Here is a 12,969-nt window from a genome sequence, read left to right as displayed (position 1 = left end):
TAATCATTTAGTCATTTTAGCCATTGGTCGGAGAGGTTGTCCTTGAATAAATTGCATGCTAAATCTAGTGGTCTATCTTAATCTCATAGCCAATTCGAATTGAAATTTGGAATCGGAGGTCAAAGTGGTCCCTATTGATTCTAATCGGGATTAGATCGGAGTCAATCCCCAAAACCCTAGAATTGACCTTGAAAAGCATTATCAAGGATTTTAAAATCGGAATTGGGAGTTGTATGTATCGATCCCTACCGGTTTTGATTTAGATTGGAATTGGATAAGAATCAATCTCAAAACCCTGGAATCAGCCCCTCAGATCTGAAATCCAACGATCCAATCACAAAAAACCTAGAATTAATTGTTCTAAAACGGCTAGAATCGGATCTATCAAAGAGTTGCTCTAGAAGTGGAAACAAACTTCTTCTCCTCAGTCAATTGATACATTAATAAATGGAAGAGAAAGAAAACAAAAGAAAAGTCCACCTTTTGTTTAACTGTTTGTCTCTGCAAGTTGTAGGAAAACGCCATAGAACTTCCTTTTGCAACTCGTAAGGAAGGAAGGAAATTAATGACAAAAGGAAAATTAGTTAGAAGATAAAGAAAGACAAACCCAATATATCCTATGTTACCCAAAATTCCACCAAAGAATAACCAATAAAGTCTATGGAGGGATACCACATTTGAGAAATGACAAAGTCATCCCAAATTGACTCAATATGAAATGGTTGAATTGCTTGATGAGAAATATGAAAGAGAGTTGCAAACTTACACCAGATTTCTTCATTTTCATATCTGAAATCACTTGACTTGGTCTTTATCTTAGTTTGACCTCTTAAAAATCAACATTTGTACAACTGTCACCTCTGATCCTAATTCTTCAATTATTTTTTTGATCTTAATGAGTGAAAATGGTGAAACATGATTTGAGCATCTAGACCGAATTAGTTGAGCTCTCAAGTCTTATCTCTTCTCTTTGGATATAAATTAATTGTGTCAAGTAGGGTCTTTCTAAGCGTTACTATGCTTAGTGAAGTATAACGCTTCACTATTTACCATTTAGCAATACATGGATTAGTCCGTGTGATAGTGAACCCCATGTATTGCCAAATAGAGTACTTCCTCTGCTCATTTTAAGCTGAAATTGTACCAATGAGAAACTTATCGGCTCCTCTATCACATGGACTAACTCATGTACTGCCATATTTACTAGGCATAATGAGAGAGAAAAAACCCATTTGTTCAAGTACTCTCGCAGGATCTAACTAGAAACTTATGATATTATTATATGAGAGAGGGTTCTCAAAGCAAGCAGCATAGCGAATACGTCAATGAGAAGCGACGAAACTGAGAGGTCACTTCATGTAAGAGAGAGAGAGGTGCTAGTATGACTTTCTAGCATTTCCCTCTCTCTTCTTTTTTCAACAAAATAGTACAAACAAGTATGAAGGAGAAGTTGGCAATCAAGCTATAGAATTTGCTTTCAAATAATGGTCTTATCACAAACCCAAAAACATGTAGACTTGATTAATGATGGTGTCTCTTTCATTGGTAGCTTGTCGTATAGGAAGAGCCAGTCAATTTTTTGTTGCCCATTTGGTGAACCCATTTACACTAGCCATATGTCCAAATCAGGGTTCAATATGAACCAATGTATCCTTTCACACTTACAATGGTAAAAACTCAATTATACTAGAGAGAAACCTATAGAATGGGTGAGACCCAAAAAAAAAAAAAAACCAATTTAAAATTGGGAAAAGGTTTTCTACACGACTTGTGTAGAAGGGAATTTCATTGCAGCTTTTAAACATTTGTCACATTTGTCACATGACAATTCAGGTAAATCCCAAGGGCTCTTGTGCATAGGGTTGTCGATCAATCGGTTCGATCCGGTTTTGGTTAGAATGAACCATTTGTAGGCTAATAATAGGCCAATCCGAATCCAAACCATTAAGCCAAATGTTGGTTTGCTCGTTTTTTCAGGTTGTCTTAATGGGCTGATTTTTCCTCCTTTTTTTTTTTCCCGCTTTTTTACCGATTTCGGTCGATTTCAGTTTCTACTGGTTTCATAAAAAAGCCTAGACCGAAGCTTGCCTAGTAAGAATTTTGGTTTGGTTGAGTCTAGGCTAAACTGATTAGTTTCGATCGGTCCAATGGATTCTGTTTGAAATTTAACACCCCTACCTGCACACATGTAACTTTCAACCTAATCAAAATTTGATAAGTGACAAAATAGAACTTACAAAATCCATGATTATAGCAGTGTATGGTAATAGTAGGAGTAATCGTAGGCACGTATGGGGATACATGACGATACGTGCCAATACATAGAGGGTATTTGATTGAGTTAAGCTCATAATTGCCATGCCACTCTTCCATGTGTCAAAGTGATGCATTCACGAAGAGATTTCTTTCTAGGTGAGCAATTTGAACAAACGTTTCCCTTTAAAATCAATAGAACCATGTCCATGCCCTAGCGTATGAGACCCGATTCCCTAAACTGTCGGTAAAAATGCAGGGCCTTAAACTGATTAGACCCGACTGATTGACACACCTACTGTAGGTGGTACGAGAGTGAGAGAGAGAGAGAATGAGAATTCAAATCATGGTCACCTTGTTCCTTTGCGTTTAGAATTTTCTCCTCCTGCCTCCCAAGTCACATAAGTACTACTAGGAAATGATGTACACATTACCGGTAGAACATGCCTTTTCACACTATCTATCCCTTACCAATCTCTAACACTCTCTTCTTCCTGACCATGTGGGCCCCCTTTATACTAATCGTCAAGCTGAGGCCAGATCCTTTCCAATGCCATTTAACCACCAAAGTCGATTGGAGGGTTGTTGTAGATCACAAAGAAAGCCTTACTATTACTTACTCATTGGGGGCGGGGAGGGGGGGTGGGGGGGGGGGGGCATATTAGCCCTTATTTGGTTTAGAGTTGGGGCTTTCTTCGCCCAAGTCTCCAACCACCCCTATAGGTTTCTTCACTGGAGCGCAGGAGCGTCCTTTTATATAGGGGTAAGGCTTTTTCACCTTGCTGCAACTCTGGTGGTTAAATGTCATTGGAGAGGATCCCAGTTCCTCTCTCTCTCTCCCATGCCTGTATTAGCTTGGCGTGGGATATGCCAATACACAATACACGCAGTTGATGTGTCGATTCCTCCTCTAAATTTATTTTGCAGTTGACCTCTTATAACAATAATGAACTTAGGTCAATTGCAATAGCTACCCACAAATTGAAATTAGCTCCTTGACAGATCAACTATATATGTAAGAGATGTAAACACCCCCATCATAACTATATTCCTTATAGGTCAATAGGATTGGAGAATAGTACACAAAAGCATTACTTTCCATACCAAACTCATAAAATTATCTGAAATTTAATTATAGGAAAATCCTAACAACTCAAATTATAATTTTTTCTACCAGCCAGATTTGAGTCCAACATTCATAGAGAACTTTTTTAAATAGTTAAATATTTCCAGTAGATGTCATCTTGTTAGAAATCAACTTAATCTCCAGATGATCAATATATAGCTCAACTACCTTGTTACACGTCAGAATAAAAATTTGGCTTCACTGCTTGACTAAGTACAAGACTCAAAGCCATAAATGTATTTCAATTTACTTGTAAAATTTTTCTTCATTACAAGTGTTTATTCATGAGACACTAAATTTACTTTGGACTAGTTCAATCCTCATATTAATAAACTCTCATATGGAATGAAAATCCAATATTTTACAATCACATGTCACATCAACTTAAGATTGGTTTGCCCATACACAATATTATAACAACAATAATAATATCCCAAAATTAACTGTAAGGACATAAACATTCAACAAAAACAAGAAGATCCACTAACCAGAGAGGATAACAACCAGACCAACAAAAAGATCCTCCAAGTCAGCCAAAAGATGGCCAATATCAAGTTTCTGCATCTGTTACTATAAGGTTTATAAGTTTTGTATTTCAATTATCTAGTGAAATATGGAATTTTGTTGTATGCTTTTAGTGCAACCTTGGGACTATTATCTGAGTTTTTCTCCTATCTATCCTATTTCTTTTTCTGACCAGAATTGGGTCACTTAATTGGCAACTATTTTTCACCTGTGTTATTACTGAGACAATGGTAGGTACTTCTTCGCAGGTCTCCTTCACAACTATCCGTCCCTCTGATCTCTCTAATGGTTATTGTGAGTGTCTCTAATGGTTAGAATCAGCTAATATAAATAGAAGTGAGATTTGGAACCAGATCCATACAATCTGCTAAGGTCAGTCCCATTTTGTAATACAAGACCTTCGATACAGAAGTAGTTGACAATATACCCATACAAATATGTTACGCAAGAAACTCCCAAGGGGTTGGAATTCTCTGCATTCATGAGTAACTCCCCCTATGACTGTTAGGTGGGGGAACCCAGCCTTACCCCATTATATCAACAAAAAATTATCAGTTTTGCATATTTGGTTCTCCAACTTCAGAATCTGTATTATGTGTACTGTAAATAGTTTTAAGTTCACCTACTTTTGCTACTTGATTGTGCACTTAAACACTTCTACAAGGAATATGCATTGGGTACATGCACATAAAAAGATAATGCACAAATTTGCTTACTTGGATCACCGCAAAAAAATTCATATCTTCGAATTTTAGATAGAGTTGGCCTCACAGAAGCCACAAAGGTCTATAAATGAGACAAGGCATCAAAATGGATATGATTATCAATTACTTTTCTATTTTTCCAGTATTAGCAAGACAAGAAAAAAACAAGTCATCATGGGGTCAATCATTAGCAAGCATGGTATGTATATTGCAGTTAAGATTAGCAAGACCACCAAGAATAAGCAACTATCCTGCTCTTTGGTGCTCTCATTGGTGCAGAGGCGGACAGAAAGATGAAGACGTTGGCCTGATTATTCAGCAGCATTTCAGTTTTACATGTAGATAACTCTTGCATCAAATGTATGAAAACGGGCTGCCAATTAAGGAAGGCACAAAATAGGGGAAAGTGATATTTGTTTCTCCAGCTTCTGAATAAACAACTAAGCTCATAGCCAATAGACTCCCCATCTACCTCAAGTCTTCAACTACAACAATCTGACAGTAGGCCCAGCTGCAAACATTATATACCTACATCAGCATATCAACCCATAGATCCTAGATGAAAAACCACAGCACTCTCTAGAGCATGGGTCCATAGTTCAGGTTGATTACCAAAATCACATAAAATAAGCTTGCAGCAGGAGCAAGAAAATACCTGTTATGAATTTCTTGCTAGTGGTTAGATTCTGAAATAAGGTCTTCCAGTTCATCAATTATGGCATCATAGCAAAAACGGTATTGATCCTGATAAAAATTGAGAATTGGGAAGTGCAGAATGTTAGAAGAAACTAGTTACTTGGATAGAAATGTGAACAGATCTCAAATGATTATACTCCCCTTTCAGTTTTGAGGAACTCATCTGAATAACAGGCACAAACTTGGGGTTTCCAATTACTCTAACATCAATATGGATCTAAAGCATAACATAAGTAGGGTAGGTTCACAAGATCCTGAGAGTACCGTCCAGACTATGGGTTGGTGTTTTGAAAGAATTCTGACATTTAGCATCCAAGTTGGCAAATCAATGTCAGAATGGTCTTCAGGCATTCTTAGTGCATATTTTGCTATACTTCTCATGCCCAGCTTATGGGCAAGAAGCTGCTTCCAGAAGCAGTGCATGTTTGGATGGGATTCCGGCACTTCTGTTTCTGGGGATCCTCTGAATCAAGCTTATTGTGGGCCAAATAAGATTATTTCATTTGTAATCTTTAATGCCAGAAACACCATAATCTCCAAAAGGGGGTGCTTCTCGAGCTTCTCTAGCTTATGACGGCAAAGATTCCAAACACACTAATCTTATTGGCATGGCCTTTTAAACCCTATAATCACCAGAAGTTGGCTCCTAGAAGCTAAGAAGCAGAAGCCCAAGAAGCTATGTGAAACATTCACTTGGTAAGATTTCTTACAAAAATTGGTTAAAGGTTTATGGCTTGCTACTTGTGGACTGAAACCAAAAGCATGTGATTGTGTTTATCAGTTGACACTTGAGCAAAATTGGCTTAAACACCCAAATTGACAGTGGCATTTAATAGACATACCGTATGTAATGTTGGTGGTGGCTGTATTCTGGAATATTTAGACTGGTAATATGGTATTACCACGAACATGATTGCAGGCTGCAGAGTTATTGGGCCAACTTGAGCAAACTCAAGCTAAATGACTAAAGTGTAGAAGAGGTAGCCTATATAGACCAGAAACCAACTCAACCCATCCTTGAGCTTATGCTTATCTAACCTGTGCTGCAATTCTCAAACCATACAACAACGGTTTGGATGGCCGAGTTATAGTGCCCAAGGTTCTTGAAGAATCTAGAGGGAAAGGTCAATGTTCTTAGAAACTAGCCATTATAAAGAGAAAGTTTACTTACTAAAGCAACAACACTGCAAGGTTTGGCAGAAGACTATAAGGAAAGTTTAGAAAGGTGTAAGAAGTAGTTAAAAAGAAACTAAGCTTAATCTTACACCATATCATATGCCAACTTTATTGTTAATTAGGTACATAGGTTGTACTTTGAGTAAATAAGAGAACAAACTCAGATCTCAATCTCTCTCTGTGTATATATATATATAAGAGTAAAGTCAAGGATCCTATTGAAAGGATGAGGAGAACAAGAAAAAGTCGAAGAATTAAATGTGGAACATTGAGAGAAAGTCAGTAGAGAAGAAATGAAAGTGCCAATAAGATCACAGGTCATAAGTATTACTGTAAAATAAAGTTGTCTAAACTTAGCTAAATAAACTTTGAGAAATATGACGATCAGGACCTATTGGCTTGCCCTAGTAAGTAGTAACTAAGCTGTCCAATGAGACAATTTGAATTAAGAAAATGCCAAATGAATGGAGAAAAACCAACATTTCACCTATTCAAGAACAAGAAAGAGATTCAAAAAGGCAAACCAATAATATGGTCAACCACATAGTCATACGATCAAACTTTACGGAAGAACCATTGAGAACAGACCAAGACATGGAGCTAGAGTCTCAAAGACTAGCGTGGATTAATTTATCAGCGACTGGTGCTATTTTCTTACATTCACTATTTGAAGGAAAAGTTCAGAGAGAGAGAAAAGATGTCCACATGGTCTTTATTGACTCAGAAAAAGCATCCAATAAAGTGCCTAGTTTCCTATCAAAATCAACTGGTTGGTTATTTAAAAGAAAGAAGTTTCAAGATGGATCGACTTAATGCCAGTACTAAAGAAATGTTTTAATGGGCAGTACCCATTGTTGGACTAAGTACGGAAGAGGTGGGGGGGGGGGGGAATGAATTTCGAACTGTAGTAGGGTCACTCAATGGATTGGCATTGGGTCCAGATCTCTTTGCATAGGCTGTAAGTGAATGAAGAAGGCATATACCAGAGGAGCCCTGATGGTGCATGTTATTTGCTGCTGAAACAGTATTTATTGATGAGGCTCTGAGAAAATGAAAGCTGAAGAGGACTTGAGCCAAAGTTGTGAGAGGAGACATGATCTGATGATCTAATAATTTGGGGAGAAAAGAAACAATTTAAAAAAAATACTTTTTTTTCCCCATTAAATTGGTGTTATCAACAGAGAGGAAAAGGAAAAAAAAAGGTTTGCATAAGTGGGTTTTAAGTGGTGCAACCTAAACCAATTGAGAACTACAAAAGAATCAGGTATCATTACTTTGAGATGATCCTGAATGAAATCAGTTACATCACAATAAAAATTATCAGTGTTAAGTGAAAATTATCTTCAAATAGAAATAAATTCCCCAAACATGCAGGCACAAACTCCTGAGAAATTATAATTTCTAGCTGCCTACTGCTCAAATGCAACAAAGGAGTCCTAAATTGGTCAGCCACTTATTGTGGCATTTAAAAACTCATTATATAACAAAGCTGTAATCAGCATGAAGTTCAAATTAAGAAGGTATAACCTTCCAAAGCAAGAAAGAAATAGGATACCGATGTTTGGACCATCCCATTACGCTGAGTTCTGAAGATGGTTATAGTGTTAACAAGATTTAAGGCAGACATGTCTCCAGCAAGGATTCTTTGGATTGTGTTGAGAATTGTACAAAATGCACCTGTTCTCCCAATACCTGCACTGAGCAAAAGAACAGAAAATCTCAGACATAATGAATGAATAATCTACTGAAGATCATCCACCTGAAATGATGAAAACCTGCAGTGCACAACTATGGGGCCAAGATTGGGTGGCACGTGATATATCCTTTTCAAGATTGCACGAACAGAAAGTGTGTCTCCGGGCACTCCATGATCAGGCCATTCAGGGTACTGAATGTGGAGAACAGACCAGGGTAGCTCCTCTGACTGCCACGAGGCAAACAAAATGAAGAGAAAACTAGCCATCAAATCATTTTCCATCAACAAGCAAGAAATTCCATTTTATTTGTGAATATCCCAAGAATGCAGTCTTCCAAATGTAACTACACGACAGGACTTTCCAAACTACAGAAGAAATATCAATAACAATAAACACACAACAACCAGCTACTAAATAACAAGTGAACGGACATAAGCGAATATCTAATCATGCCATTGGTAAGAGTAAAAGAATATAAAGTTGCATGAATACCTAGGCAATACAGACCATTTGTTAATGAATGAAGAAGCCAACAGCTTTGTACTCGATTAAATTTGAAATTATTAGACGTTGAAATGACATTAACAACTTTAGAGTTTCTAAGAATAAATAGCTGGGAATAGTTACTGTTGAAGTGCATTGTGGGAATATGGGAATATAACGACACGTATAGTCTACATAGTAGTTGTTAGAAACCAGAATCTGAATAAACAAGTCAAGAGAAGAAGAAGAAGAAGAGATTTGTTTCATATTTTTTCTTTGAAGGAAATACATCTATTTATAGATGGTCCATCATAACCATCTACAAGCAAAGTCACCCAACACCCACATACATTTGACAATGGAGACAGCCTCCCAAATAAGGCTGCCTCCCTTTGTTGATAATGGAGGAGGCTCCTAACACCCACCTACATTTGACAATGGAGGTAGCCTCCCAATTAAGGCTGGTAGAGGTGGAGAAACAATTGGAGCAGTAGGAATCTTAACCTGTTTCACTGGCTTGTCCCGGCGCTGATAGACCTGTAATGGTGGTAGATCCGAAAAGGGAACTAAGACAAGAACAGGTGAAGGAGCAGTAACGGTCCACTCATCCCCAAAAACAATGGGAGATGGAAGAACTTCCCTAAAAAAAAAGTGACATCATCACTCACAAAATACCGGTGGGACACAGAATCATAACACTTATACCCTTTCTGGGTACAAGAATAACCTAGGAAAACCATAGTTGTCACGGCATCTAGGCGACCCTAGGCGTTGGAGAGGGCCCAAAAGCAGAGCGACACCGATTAGGCGACCAAGGTGTCCAAGGTGCCCGCCTAGGGGACCAAGGCGCCTAGGCGTCTCAACTATTGTGGAAAACACATTTAGTTGACTGTGCGGAAAACTTATCAGAGAGACAGTGTAAGTTTTGCACAAAACAAACACACCCAAACACATGTGGTGGTAAATTAAAGGAAAACAGACTAGGAAAGATAGCAGCGAAGGGCGACTTATTGGCAAAAACAGACGAAGGCATACGGTTAATCAAATAACAAGCGGTTAGCACTCCCTCACACCAAAGCTGCTTCGGAACATGCATATGAAACATTATAGTACGTGCTACTTCGAGAAGATGTCTATTTTTGCGTTCCGCCACTCCATTTTGTTGTGGAGTGTAGGAATTACTGGTCTGATGAATAATACCTCGGGCAATATAAAAAACCGAAATATCAATTTGAACATATTCCAAAGCATTGTCACTATGAAAAATTTTAATAGAAGTGCCAAATTGAGTTTGTATTTCATTATAAAAATTTTGGAATACAGATAAAAATTCGGAACGATCCTTCAAGAGATATAACCATGTAAGACGGGAATGGTCGTCCACAAAAGTGACAAAGTATATGAGCCTATGTTTATTCTTGACACGATAAGGACCCCAAATGTCCGAATGGACTAAAGAAAATAAAGATGGACTACGTTTCATAGTACCCGAAGGGAAGGACACAAGATGATGTTTTCCCAACTCACAGGCTTCACATTCTAATCTAGACAAGGACTTAAACGAAGGAAATAACAACTTTAACCTAACGAAAGACAAGTGACCTAACTGACAGTGCCACTAGAAAGGAGTCATACCACCAATAGGAGCAGTAGTAGCACCACCGTTGAGATAGTACAGTCTGTCCTTTTCACACCCTCCACCAATTGTCTTCCTCGTGAAGATCCTAAAAAACACAATGGGTAGGAAAGAAGGTTACAGAACAATGTAAAGTTCTAGTAATTTGACTCACAGAAAGAAGATTCAATGGTAATTGAGGAACATGCAACCCAAAGGAGAGACTAATGGAGGGAGTAGAAGACACTGGGGTAGAAGAACCATTAGCAAGTATAACAGATGGAGAGTGATTAGTGTGGGAAAAAGATGTAAACAAGGAGGACTTACCAGTCATATGAGCAGAAGCCCCAGAGTTAATGATCCAGGGCAAAAGTAGTGGTAAAGAAGGCAAGTATACCTGCATAGGCCAGAGTAGCAGAAGAGGATGAGTACCCAGAGGATGTATTACTAGATGCATCCAGACTCTGTAAACGCCGTAATATTTGAGAGATATCATCACAGTGAGGAGTTGTAGAGGAGCTGCCACTTGTCCTTGGACCCGATAGAGAATCACCAGTAAAAGCACCATCGATACCACCATCAGACACTGCATGATTGGCCGACTGTTTGCCTTGCCATGCTTGTCCTAACAGTAATCAACAGTATGACCAGATTTGCCACAATGATTACACTTCCGAGTAGATTTGTCACCAAACTGTCCACTAGAACCTCGACCACCACCACCACGACCTCCCCCTGAAGCACGGTCATGGCCACGGTTGACAGTAAATACAGAGGTATCCTTGGGAGAAGAGTCATGTTTCATAGGAGAAGCAACACGCTGGAGACGGGAGACGGTGTCTGCAAGAGTAGGTACTGTCTCACCAGCAAGTATATGGCCCTTGACAGCCTTTAGATCAGTGTTCAGGCCAGCCAGGAACTTGGACACGAAGAATTCATTACGTTGAACCTTGAGTTTATCTATATCAGTAGTGAGGGGGCTGAAAAACATTCAATTCTTCAACTAATCCCTTAAAGGAGCTGTAATAGTCTTGGAGAGACTACTTTGATTGCTGGAGCTGAAATAATTTTTCATATAAATCATAAATACGGTTCATATTCTTCTCCTAAGAATATGTGTCCTGAAGATCTTCCCAAACACCTTTAGCAGTGGTATGGAACATAACATTGGCTGCAATATCCGGTTCCATACTATTCCATAACCATATGAGAGTGATGGCATTCTCTTTCTGCCACTCACTGTAGGTACTATCATTAAAGGCCGGAGGGTCAGATGTAATGTATTTTAACTTATTTCTGGCCATAATATAGACCTTTACAGCCAGTGCCCCTAGCAAGTAATTGGCACTCCCTTTAGTTTGATAGAAGTGATAATAACATTCACATTGTCAAAATGAGGTGGAGCAGCAGAAGTAATAGCTGAAGACTTGTCGTCCCCCATGATACAGACTAAATACTTAGCAACAAGGTACCAACACCAAGTACCCAAATCGACAATGAGGAAGTCCAAGGAAAAAAATATCCTCAAGTAACCAGCAGTAGTAACCCCCCACAGCAATAAACCAAACTTCAATTTAATCACACCCAAATTAGGGCAGAAATAACCACCAAAGGACTAGGCCGTAGAGAAATCGAGTCACTATCAGTTTTTTTTGTTTTTTGTTTTGTTTTTGTTTTTGTTTTTTTTGTTTTTTTGTTTTTGACAAAACCCAAATTGAAGAAGACACAACCAGCACCACAACTAATGACTCAAATCAGCAATGAAAGAGTCTCAAAACAGGAGGGCAAAATCGATATAGGCAGGGTTTTAGAGTACCATCACTAATGAAGAATGAGGGACCGGCCACCAAAAAACAAAAGAATGTAATAACATCAGCAATCGTAGAAGAACCACCACTGGCAACCTTGAATCAATCAGCAGCAACCAAGAAGGGAAGAAAAAGCCAACATCGATCTCAAGTTCAAATCCTGAAACTCGTTATTGATTTTGCAAGGAGAAGAACCAGCACTGAAGATACTTAGATCTTTGAATCACCAACAGTCACTGTTAGGAGTAAGGGGGAGGAGGAATCATGAATAGAGCTAGCGTCAGCTCTCTATTCACGATTCCCCATTCAGGGGTATTTTTGTCTCTGTATTATTTTGTTTAAACCTATTTTAAATATACTGGTTTGGGGGCAGTCTAACCTACGGCTGTATCTCCTAATTGCAGCAGCTCTTCTTCCTCTCTACATTATTTACATGGTATCAGAGCAAGGACTGTAGGAGTCGATCCAACATCCTTAATCCTTCTCTGTTCCCTGCGTTTTATTTTAAACAACCTTGCGGTTTGAAGACCTGAAGGTTTGGGGTTTCCCGTGCTATTATCTTGAAGGGGATGCAGCACCCTTTGCTGCAGTTTTGTGAATTTATTTGAGACTAGTTCATTTCAATATAGAGGAACTAGGTCTCGGCTTGGGGTATGTATAAAGGGTGAGATCGATTCAGGTACTGTTTGTGATTTGAATCTGAATCTGGTGATTTTTGTTGCTGGCTGGATCGAGTTATTGGTGGTAAATCAATTCCAGAAATTTTTGCTGGATGAATCGAGTTATTGGTGGTGATTTTGGTTGCTGGCTGGATTGAGTTATTGGTGGTGCATCAATTTCAGAAATTTTTTCAGTGATTGATTGTGCTATTAATTAAGAATGGGTG

At 38.6% G+C, this 12,969-nt stretch overlaps 1 protein-coding gene across 3 annotated transcripts in view; it reads right to left on the bottom strand.

Annotated features, from left to right (window-relative positions):
- Positions 1-12,969, bottom strand: part of LOC122661906 (protein-tyrosine-phosphatase PTP1) — a 46,763-nt gene that overhangs the window by 10,626 nt on the left and 23,168 nt on the right. The window contains exons 6-9 of one of the 3 annotated variants that reach the window (XM_043857417.1): positions 8,256-8,404; positions 8,036-8,177; positions 5,264-5,352; positions 4,796-5,136 (exon numbers count right to left, since the gene is read on the bottom strand). In XM_043857417.1, the coding sequence (XP_043713352.1) occupies positions 5,281-5,352; positions 8,036-8,177; positions 8,256-8,404 (363 nt within the window). In that variant the 3' untranslated portion in view covers positions 4,796-5,136; positions 5,264-5,280. Of the gene's footprint in view, positions 1-4,795; positions 5,137-5,263; positions 5,353-8,035; positions 8,178-8,255; positions 8,405-12,969 lie in introns of those variants that run through there. The other 2 variants (XM_043857416.1, XM_043857419.1) reach the window with 2 other exon arrangements.

This window comes from Telopea speciosissima, chromosome 5 (assembly GCF_018873765.1).
Source record: "Telopea speciosissima isolate NSW1024214 ecotype Mountain lineage chromosome 5, Tspe_v1, whole genome shotgun sequence".
Taxonomy (NCBI): Eukaryota; Viridiplantae; Streptophyta; class Magnoliopsida; order Proteales; family Proteaceae; genus Telopea; species Telopea speciosissima.
This window is presented reverse-complemented; position numbering and strand designations above follow the sequence as displayed.